Source organism: Microcaecilia unicolor, chromosome 4 (assembly GCF_901765095.1).
Source record: "Microcaecilia unicolor chromosome 4, aMicUni1.1, whole genome shotgun sequence".
Taxonomy (NCBI): domain Eukaryota; kingdom Metazoa; phylum Chordata; class Amphibia; order Gymnophiona; family Siphonopidae; genus Microcaecilia; species Microcaecilia unicolor.
Window position 1 is genome coordinate 292922211 of NC_044034.1, and position 10864 is coordinate 292933074.

General features: G+C 39.5%; 1 protein-coding gene across 1 annotated transcript; it reads left to right on the forward strand.

The window, feature by feature from the left end:
* Positions 1 to 1336: 1336 nt before the first annotated feature.
* Positions 1337 to 7655, forward strand: LOC115469252 (interleukin-1 beta-like). Its single transcript, XM_030201707.1, has 7 exons — positions 1337 to 1420; positions 1768 to 1819; positions 2512 to 2560; positions 3344 to 3560; positions 4715 to 4894; positions 6732 to 6871; positions 7106 to 7655. The coding sequence occupies exons 2-7, from the start codon at positions 1776 to 1778 to the stop codon at positions 7340 to 7342; spliced, it is 867 nt and encodes a 288-aa protein (XP_030057567.1). The 5' UTR covers positions 1337 to 1420; positions 1768 to 1775; the 3' UTR covers positions 7343 to 7655.
* The last annotated feature ends 3209 nt before the right edge of the window (positions 7656 to 10864 follow it).

The following is a 10864-nucleotide window of genomic DNA, read 5'->3' on the forward strand; positions in this document are numbered from 1 at the left end:
TGCATGGAAGCGAGTCACACTCACAACCTGGAAAGGCAAGGCGGGGAGAAGCCATCTAGAACACAGAACTTAAGGTTCAGGGTGCTTCCTAGGAGGTTATATAATTGTGCATTAATAAAGCTGTGGCCATTTATTCCCAAAGTATGTCTTTCATCCAATCATTGTGCACTTCCGTATGTTCGCTTCATTGTGTGTGGGCCGGGTGCGAGGGGTGTGTGAAGTCTGCCTATGTTATTAGAAATAAAATTATCAAAAGGTGCTCTTCAATTGTGTATATGTCTAGATTTTTTCTTAAAAAATTATATCTTTGACTAAACATATACACATCCAGCTTATACGCAATAGCACTTCACTAATGTGGCAAGCCCACACTGGTAGTACTTAAAACCAGCTTCCCAAGTTCAAAGAAGCTGATGGACAACTGCTTTACAGTATTTCCGTTTTTACAGTGTGCTCCAGCTGGGTTTGGTTCCCCTTGGGGAAACCACACACATCAGCACTCCTCCCTAAGGTATGGCCTGCTTCCAAGTCAAAACAGCCAGGTGTAAATCAACTCCTAATTGGAATCTAAGGCAGTAGGAGACAAGGTGACAAGCCCCAAATCACTGCCATAACTGAGGTAGGATTTGAACCAAGGTCCCCTGGTTCCCAGTGCATTAATCTAGCATTTTACATTTCAGTTGTAATTAACATACAGTAAATACATTTTAAAATGTCTAAGCAGCTTACTGAAAATATAAAATTAAGAAGGAAAAGGAATAAATATACTGCCTTTCTGTGGTTTTTGCAACTATATTCAAATCAGTTTACATATTATATACAGGTACTTATTTGTACCTTGGGCAATGGAGGATTAAGTGACTTGCCCAGAGTCAGAAGGAGATGTGGTGGAAATCCAACCCAGTTCCCCAGGATCAAAGTCCACTGCACTAACCACTAGACCTCTCCTCCACTCCAAAGGTCAAGAAGACAAGGGAGCCTAAAATACAATAAATAACATAATTTAATTTTATATTGTAAACTGTATAGTCGCCTTATGGATCACTTGTAGTATATCAAGTGCTGAAAATAAACAAATAATCTAATAGCCCACTCACTTATTGTCATGTCATATAATTTAATATTTATGTTTTTTAATCCATTGTTTCTTTCTCCTAATATGCATTTCCTGTACACTTCAGATTAGAAAATAGGCACACCCCTATTTCCTCTTCAAAAGGCAATGACATGATTTTACAGGTTTCTGCAATTTTGCCGTGTTAGGCAATCACTTCCACCCTTACCACAAAGCCCTGGGAAATTCCTCAAAAACACTTACGGATTTACTGATACAGTATAAAAGGCAGTGAAAGTTGGAAGGGATTCAGTTTAAGCCTAAAGGAGTAGAGTGAACACTGTAGCAGGGACACAAAAGAAACAGGTTTGTGAACAAGAAGGGTTTTATCTTGTAGAGTTCAGGAGATTTTAAAATGCTGTGATTTGCTTTTGACTCTTTTAATGGCTTTACTTTCTGCCTCGATGGCTTCTTCTCATAAATAGACATGAGCAGGGGAAGGGAATGGGTTGCTTTAAAGTTTCAAAACGGATTGTTTTGATGATGCAAAGTTTTCACTTTATTTTGTGCAGCATTAATGAGCACTTTGGAAAGTGGGTTAGAAATTGCTTTGCTGGTCTACAAGCTGACCAGCAGTGACAAAACATCAAGAAGTTTGACAAAGCCAATGGGGATTATTCACATTAATGTCTTTCTTCCATCATTTGTAACAGGTCTAGCCATGGCAGTAGTTCCCGAAATGAACGAGATACCTAACTGCTACAGGTAATCATTTGAAATAGCTAAAGCCAGTTCTTAAGAAACAGGATCTTTGCAGTTATTTTCCAGACTTATATGCTTAACTTTCTGTGTGCAAATATTTTATTGCAAATTGAACATATGCAGCAAATATGAGATTCTATCATATCAGACACTAATAAGGAAATAAGCATGTTCCAAATACATTATCACAGCTGTCAAAGGTACCCTGAGCGATAAGGACAAAGCGAGGCACTCTGAATTTTTCCCCCCCCAAAAATCAGAATATAACTTTAAAATAAAAACAGAAACAAAGGCTGCTAATTGACTATGATCTGTATTTAGGATTCAATTCCCCTTTTCAAACTGAAGAGATTTCTGCAGGAGCTTTCCCACCTTATATCCTCTTCCCCCAATCCGGTTGTCCTGAAAAAACCAACAATCTTTCCATTCATTTTTTAGCTACATTAGATAAATCACCTGATTACAAACACTCTGTTCTTATATGCACCAGACTGCAGGGTGTATGTTACAACAACCTTTAAGTGCCTCATTGTGGACTAAGATACAGTAACATGTAACATAGTAGATGACGGCAGATAATTAATTGTTTTCAGCTGACATGTGACTATAGCGGTGTAGCAGTATTCTCAGTGTGGAGAAGTCTCAGAACTGAAGCAATTAGTAAAAATGAATCAATCTATTTTTATTGTTTCTAGTGATACAGATGAACATTTTTATGAAGCAGACTGTTCCTATCGCCTCAAGGTAAGAATCTTCATTAAATGCATTAAAACATTTTCAAGCAATCTGATTTTATTTTTTTCTTAGTTGGTATGACAAAGTGTACCTGAGACAATGAATTTCACACAATAACACAGTAGCAAATAAAATAAGGAGCAGACAAAAAGCTATAGGGTGCCCAAACTCCTATTGGAGACTGTCTAAATATATTTTCAGAAATACTTGCTACAGTGCTTTCTCATCTCTTCTAGCCGCAGGTTGGCGCTGTAGTCAGCTATGAAAATTGTGCACATCTGAGTGCTGAGTCATTTAGATCATAGGAGCCAACGTTTCAAAATGATTGAGGATGCTAAACAATAAAAATTAACCCTCTCAGCCTGGACACAATGAGTTTGCTCAATATTGGGGGTGTTCAAGCACCCACAGAGCAGGCTTCTATGATTAAGACTATCAACATTTGTGATCATCCAGAGGAAGGGAACAAAAGTTGGTTTACAAGCAATTTAAAGTGAGACAAAAAAAATAAGGATAGGTGGTTCAAATAGGAAGGGCTGGGATACACCAACTGTGGCTGCAAGAGAAAACTGACAGAACAGCTCTAGCAGAAGGGGTGGATGCAATGCAAGCGAGCAAGCCTTGGATACAAGGTCATTTTTAATTCAGGCTGGAAAAACTAAGTTCATGTTCCTCTGGAAACAAGGAAGGAGATTAGTGGCGGTGTTCAGTACATCCAGCTAGTAACAACCAGGAATTACATCTATTGTGCCAGTCAGAAACATGTGTTTGACAGTATATTTATCTGTGCAGAACTCCCTCCATGACCCAGGCTGTTCCACGAATTGCTCTTTGTGTGAGTCGGGCATTCAGCTGATGATCACTGACCAGAAGATGCCCTCAATGACTTTCAAGAAAGCTGTGGTGATCGTGGTGGCTGTGGAGAAAATGAAAAACATGATGCGGCCTTCTGCAAGACTGTTCCAAGATGAAGACCTGCAGGATATCCTGAACAGTATTTTTGTGGAAGGTAGATCTTTTAACATTCTGTATTTATATTGTCTGTAAATTAAAGGGCATAGCCCAGGCACTGTGTCTCAGTAGTTTCAGATTTCCTCAAACGTTGCAATGCCTTGACTTGCTGCTAGTTCTGCCTCTAGGAGCAGACATGCCATAGATATCAGCATGAGTCTGGGCACGATGAGGCATGCTTTCATATTACCCTCTGGCTAACAGTGTTCCTTTTACTAAGGTGTATAAATGGAACTGGCGTGTGAATGGTAAATCTGTTAGCACATCTTAGTAAAAGGGCACTTGAGCCAATCATATCATATGTAAGTTTTAGAACTTAAAAAAGGATTCTTCAAATAGAACAGGAAAGGGGATTTTGCAAATAATGTTCTTTTGATCCATGCATTAAAAGTATTCCCTTACCTACACATCTCGTTGGAACTCTGGGTTAGACAGAGACAAAGTGCAGATCACTATAAAAGGCACACTTTGCACAATTAAAAAATGAATATAAGTCCACAACTTGCAAGTAAATTTCTCTCTATGTCGTCACAAGAGCCACGAGGAAAAGACTTCAAATACTCGGTACTCACTGTTTTTTATGTTGAACAGTGGACCGCGCTGCTCAGTGTTTACTTTTGAAATTAGACTTTTTCTTTTGTAAATCAGCTGGTGAGCATCCTCACAAGTCAAAAACCTCGCTTTTTATGCTCATTGTTCAAATTCTTTTTGTATTTTTTATTTATAGAATTTTATATTTTATAATGAAAATAAACAGGCACTTAGTTGCTGTTGCCCTCACAGCTAAGTGCCTGTTTATTTTCATTATAACATATAAAATTCTATAAATAAAAAATACAAAAACAATGAGCATAAAAAGCGAGGTTTTTGACTTGTGAGGATGCTCACCAGCTGGTTTACAAAAGAAAAAGTCTAATTTCAAAAGTAAACACTGAGCAGCGCGGTCCACTGTTCAACATAAAAAACAGTGAGTACCGAGTATCTGAAGTCTTTTCCTCGTGGCTCTTGTGACGACAGAGAGAGAAATTTACTTGCAAGTTGTGGACTTATATTTATATTTGTTAAGCAAGTACCAGGTAGTGAGTTAATTAGAACAATTAAAAAATGGCATTATTTGGTAATCAAAGCTTTTGCAATCTTGCTATTTTTCAGAACCAATCCCCCTTGAAAATATTGACATCACCTGTGCAGCTAATTTTGCATACCGATACTATTCATCCAGGGCCCACAAGATTTCCGACACTTCAAAAAGGTGTTTTGCCTTACAAGAATTTCCTGGCTCAGCCCAGCTAGTGGCTTTATATTTGCAAGGATTGAATTCCAGTCGTGAAGGTAAGAAGCCCTCCTAATCTGTACAGTGATTTTGCAGCTACCTACCAGGAAAAGGGAGGGATTTGCTACATACTGTATCAAACCTACCAATTCTAAAAAGGAGGGAGAACTGGAAAGAAATAAGTCACACATTCCCACGCTTTGTGGTAGATAGGCTGCATGACGTATTTGGAGGAATCAAGCTTTCTAAGGGGCTGATGCATCAAGCCTCAGGATAGAGCTGGCTAAGCACAGCTCTATCACTAAAATAGCACTCCAAAAATACTGTAGCAATGCTTTAAGCGATGAGCATGCACATTACTTTCACATTAAAATCAGGGCAGGAATCCGTAGCTCATTGCTAACTGTCACCTTTCCTGTCAGTGCCTGAGCAGTGACTAGCTCAGGCACTCATAGGAGGGATGACATTTTAGAAAACACACACACAAAGTGCAAGCAGCCCTCCCTTCCCCCTGCCCCCCCACCTTGACCCAAACTGATTCCAAATAAACATCCCTGGTGTCTAATGGCACCTCTCCCAACCTGACTTGACTAGTGAGACTCCCCACCCTCAACCCCTATCCAGGCCCCTTCAAACCCCATATTTTAAATGAGGCTGCAGTAATGCCAATTTGCTCCTGCCTTTGGTGCCACCATGTGGTGTGTGTGCATCAAAAACATTTTCTTTTCCTGCATGGCCACAGAATTGCTAATGACCACAATACCATTCATTTCAATGTGATGTGTGGTTATGGCTTCTATGGGCTAATGCTCACACTGAAATACTTTCTGCATTGCTCAGGAGGAGTAGCCTAATGGTTAGTGCAGTGGGCTTTGATCCTGGTAGCCTGGGTTCAATTCCCACTGCAGCTCCTTGTGACCCTGGGCAAGTCACTTAACCCTCCATTGCCCCAGGCACAAAAAACTTAAATTGTGAGCCCCCTAGGAACAGAGATAGTACCTGTATATAATGTGTACATTGTTGCATATGTCTAGTAGTAGTAGTAACTTTCATGTTAATCCACTGGTTAGTCTCGTGGTAGCATTCTGCATCAGCCACTAAGAGAGATAAGTGGTTCTAGTGGGCTGAGATGGAGGAGAGAAAGCCAGGATATAATCCCACTAATGTTTCCTGTGATCTTGTACACCATGGCCTCAGGTACAGATTAGATTGTAAGCCCTCCGGAAACAGGAAAATTAACTGAATGTAACACACCTTGAACTACTACTGAAAAAGATGTCACCTAAATCAAATCCACAAAATCTTTCTGACTACTGTAGTTTGGATTTCATTTAAACAGAAAAGTTGATCTCTCTGGTTTCATAATTTTGCTAAGGTAGCACTGCCAGTCTTTGACTGTACAGTTTGCCAGTATTTATACAGAGAGCAGAGGAAGAAGGCAGTAGACATCCCATAATTTTTTGAATTTTTTTGTTCTATTTGTACCCCGCGCTTTCCCACTCATAGCAGGCTCAATGCAGCTTACATATTATATACAGGTATGATTATGAAACCCAATACTGGCAATAATCAGTATCATCCAAAATGTGAATTCCACACAGTAAGAACACTTCCCACAGATCCACTTGTTACTTTATCCTGAGGCATACTTTTTATAGATCCTAAAGTGATAATTATTTTTAAGATCTTAAATTCTGTCATGGCGAGGTGTATTACACCTTTCAGGTCAGTTCTGGTTGATGAGAGAGAAATAAGGGTTTGTGTTGTGTTCTAATTCTTCGCTGCATATAACTCCATAGCATCCTTTCAGTGAATGTTATAGGAAATCAGAGGCTAGGAGAGATTGCAGTTCGTGGTTATTGATTGCCTGTTCCTCTTGTGTTTTTGTTCCTACAGTGAAATTAAACATGGCTTTATACACCTCTCAGCCTTTTGACGCAAGTAGCCCTAAGGCTCCAATTGCTTTAGGCATCGTGGGAAGGAATCTCTATGTGTCGTGTGTCATGGTTGGAGGTCGTGCAGAGCTGCGGCTTGAAGTAAGTGGGCAATGACTAGTGTTTTAGAAATCTGTTAATTTTTAAATGCTCTTTTTAGGGGGGTATTTGCATATTTATTTATGTATGTGCCTTCTTACTTTTTGAAAATAATTATTATGCTACATTGGGGAATATTACAGTAGATCATTTACCTATATTCATCTGTAGGCATTTCTGCAGCCATAATATAAAAGTAATGTAGTTATAACCCAAACCTTTCTTTTCCTTATTTAGGAGGTTAATGACATCAAAAGGGAAATCAAAGATGATGATTCATTACTGCGCTTCATATTCTTCAAGTTTCAACATGGTCCCAGCACCTCAGACAGTCAAATCTGCACCTTTGAATCAGCCGCCTGCGCCAACTGGTACATCTGCACCTCCCTAACTGAGAACGAGCCTGTCAGTATGGCACAGTATGAAGAGCAGTCAGCTAACATTTTGTTTGAACTTATTCCAGAGGAGCAGTGATTACCTTATGTGAATCATTTATACCCTGTTTGAGACGACAACCATGTACTGTGGTGCATCAGTTTCCTTTTCTCTGTGCACCAAACGGTCTTGGGTTTATTTCAGACAATTAAGTAGAAAATTGTCCCAATGGAAACAAAATGTCAAAAAGTCCATTTTTAAAAGCAAAGGCTCAAGTTAAAAATATTGAGCCAAAAAGATAGGTATTATATCATCAGGTTCATTTAGTCAATTTTGGTTGAAAGGTATTAATCCGCAAATGAACCTTTTCCGGAGATGGGAAGGTGGTAGAACGAGAGGACATGAAATGAGATTGAAGGGGGGCAGACTCAAGAAAAATGTCAGAAAGTATTTTTTCACAGAGAGAGAGTAGTGGATGCTTGGAATGCCCTCCCGCGGGAGGTGGTGGAAATGAAAACGGTAACGGAATTCAAACATGTGTGGGATAAGCATAAAGGAATCCTGTGCAGAAGGAATGGATCCTCAGGAGCTTAGTTAAGATCGGGAGGCGGGGATAGTGCTGGGCAAACTTATACAGTCTGTGCCAGAGCCGGTGGTTGGGAGGAGGGGCTGGTGGTTGGGAGGCGGGGATAGTGCTGGGCAGACTTATACGGTCTGTGCCCTGAAGAGCACAGGTACAAATCAAAGTAGGGTATACACAAAAAGTAGCACATATGAGTTATCTTGTTGGGCAGACTGGATGGACCGTGCACGTCTTTTTCTGCCGTCATCTACTATGTTACTATGTTTTGAAGTCAGGTTTTTGAAACGGAAATGAACATAAATGTGCATGGCTTCTAACCATTCTCTTGACACATCTTCCACAATGCCTCTTTTAGGGGTCCTTTTACTAAGGCCCGGTAACAGATTTAGCATGTGCTAACGATTAGTGTGTGCAAAATGATAAGAAGCCCATTATATTCCTAGGGGGATCTTATTATTTAGCAAACGCTAATCATAAGTGTGCTTTAGTAAAAGGACCCCTTAATGTGCTAAAAGTGTGCACATCCATTCAAGCAACTGAAGTCCACTAAGATGGATTCAGCCCGTGTACTAGTGTCACTGGCCAATGTGCACGGAGAAGCCAAGTCAGTTTTTGAAAATGTACCACTATTTTTCCAGGTATTTTTGGATTGCCAAAAGTAAATGCATACATTTACATGAAAGTCTGCAAACTTAACAGATAGGAGTGCACTGTTTGAAAATTGCTTCCCAAATGGGCATTCCATCACAAGAACCTGATATTTTCTCTTTGAGAATTAAGGATTAACAAAGAGTTGCCATCGTATGGCACAGTATGAAGAACAGTCAACTATGATTGACTTTAATCTTATTCCAGAGGAGCAGTGATTACCTCTTCTCTCCTATGCACCAGCTCTTTTTCAGCACATTTCATTTTTGTAGTTGATTGCAAAGGACCTATGTTTGACAAATCTATGAGGGAAATGGTCTTCTCATTTCCTTAGTTGTTTAGAAAAAGCTTCCTAATGGAATTCAAATACTTCCATTCAACCACCAAAAAGTTCCAAAATGTGTTGTAATCCTAGTAAGTCTGCATCAGACATTTACAAGTTTTATTTTGAAAAATATTCTTTGCAGTTCATGGTATTGAGCTTAGCATTTTGAAACATCAAGAAACAAATCAAAGTTTTATATTTTATACTGTGGTTATTTATAATTATTGATTACTTTATTATAAAAACATTATATGTGTATTTATTTATTCCTTTTTGATATAGAAATTTGCATTACACTGAAATTCTAATTCTGCTGATTATTTATATTACTTAATAAATAAACTAATTTAATGCATTTGTATTTAAGATCATTTGTTTATGTTCCTGATTGCTATTGATGTACCAAATAAGGGAAGGATGTATAATTTTACTGATTATAGCAAAAGGTGGAGGGCAGGATTACATAATTTCTGATGAGATGCTTACTATTTCTGGGACTCTGAACTAATTTTAAAATCTTATAAGGGGCTATTTGATCATGAGGATGTAGATAGCTGCATGGCTGGTAGATATCATCACCACTAGAGGTCGCCCTAGTGCCTATTCTTTGGTCTTACTGGCCATCCTGACAGAGTTGACTTGCCTCAAGATTTCCAACCTGGCAACTGCCCCTGTGGAGAGAATTCTACTTGCTGTTTGCAGCCTACCATAGCCCCAAGTGAGGCCTCCTCAAACAAACTTCCACTGCATAGTGTTTAACATAAAGATTTGTCTTTTATTAAGATTCTGATAAACTCATAGGCAAAAACTTCACCCCATTCATTCAATGGAGCAAATACAACAATCAAGGAACATCAAAATCAATAACATACTGTAATTTCTTCTATATTCCTGTGGCTTTTCTACCCTTGCAGAATTTGAACCCATCACTGCTGTGTTCCAATCTTCCCCCACACAACTAACATCAAGTACTGCTGGGTTTCAAACTTTCCTCCACACAGATATCATCAAACCCTTGCTGTGTTTAAAACCTTTCCCAGCAAGTTACATCAATTGGTTTGCCTCACAAGAAGATTTCTCTCCCCTCCTTTCCAAACCTAGACAACCAACCCTTAGCACAGTACAGCTATACTTAGCTTGGCAAGATTTTTCAGGTCCTCAGCTCAGAGATTCTGTAGCCCATACATTCCTGCTCTCCTTTCTGGGTGTCGTCTGTTCCTCTCTCTCTCTTTTCCCCTTCCAAAGAACAAAAGCCTCCTTTTCAATGTCTCTCCCTCAGTCAGCCAAAGGAGCTCCTATTTAGAGCATCTGGAGTGTTCCTGCCAGCTAGACCCAAGCTCCTTAATTGCCACAGCTGAGCTTTCCCCATGCCTATTGCAAAGGAGGTTCAATAAGACAGGAGATAGCATGACATCAAAAAGTTGAAGCTGGTTTCCCCCAGCAGCCACCATATTGGTATACCCAAAACAAACCCCTCGCAAATTCCCCAAATACTCTCCTAACAGACAGAATGCAAAAGCAAGGAGTTTTAATAAAACAATATAAACCTCACAAGTTTGGTATTGTTTTTTAATAGCAACTGCAAATGTTTTGAGTCACGCAATATGCCAGCAAGCTTCAGCCCACATAATGGGCCAGATAGGCTCATGCCATCTCCTGTCTTATTAAACCTCCTTGCCTGTTCCTGCTGACTTCATTCCCATTAGTTTCTGGGAATTGTACTTCCTAAGTTTTAAAGAAAACATCTGCATTCTGGTTTCTCTGATGTGAGTGTGGCAACAAATGCTGTACAATTTGAACCATGCCTGGCTCCAAAATAAATGAATGATCAGTTCCTTGTCACAATTAGGGTTACCATATGGCTCCAGAAAAAGGAGGACGGATTGAGTCAGCCGGGTTTTACTTCCATTGCTTTCCATTGGAAGCAATGGAAGTAAAACCCGGCTGGCTCAATTACTTCCATTGAAAGTAATGGAAGTAAAACCCGGCTGGCTCAATCCGTCCTCCTTTTTCTGGAGCCATATGGTAACCCTAGTCACAATGTGCATATCACTTGGTACTTTTC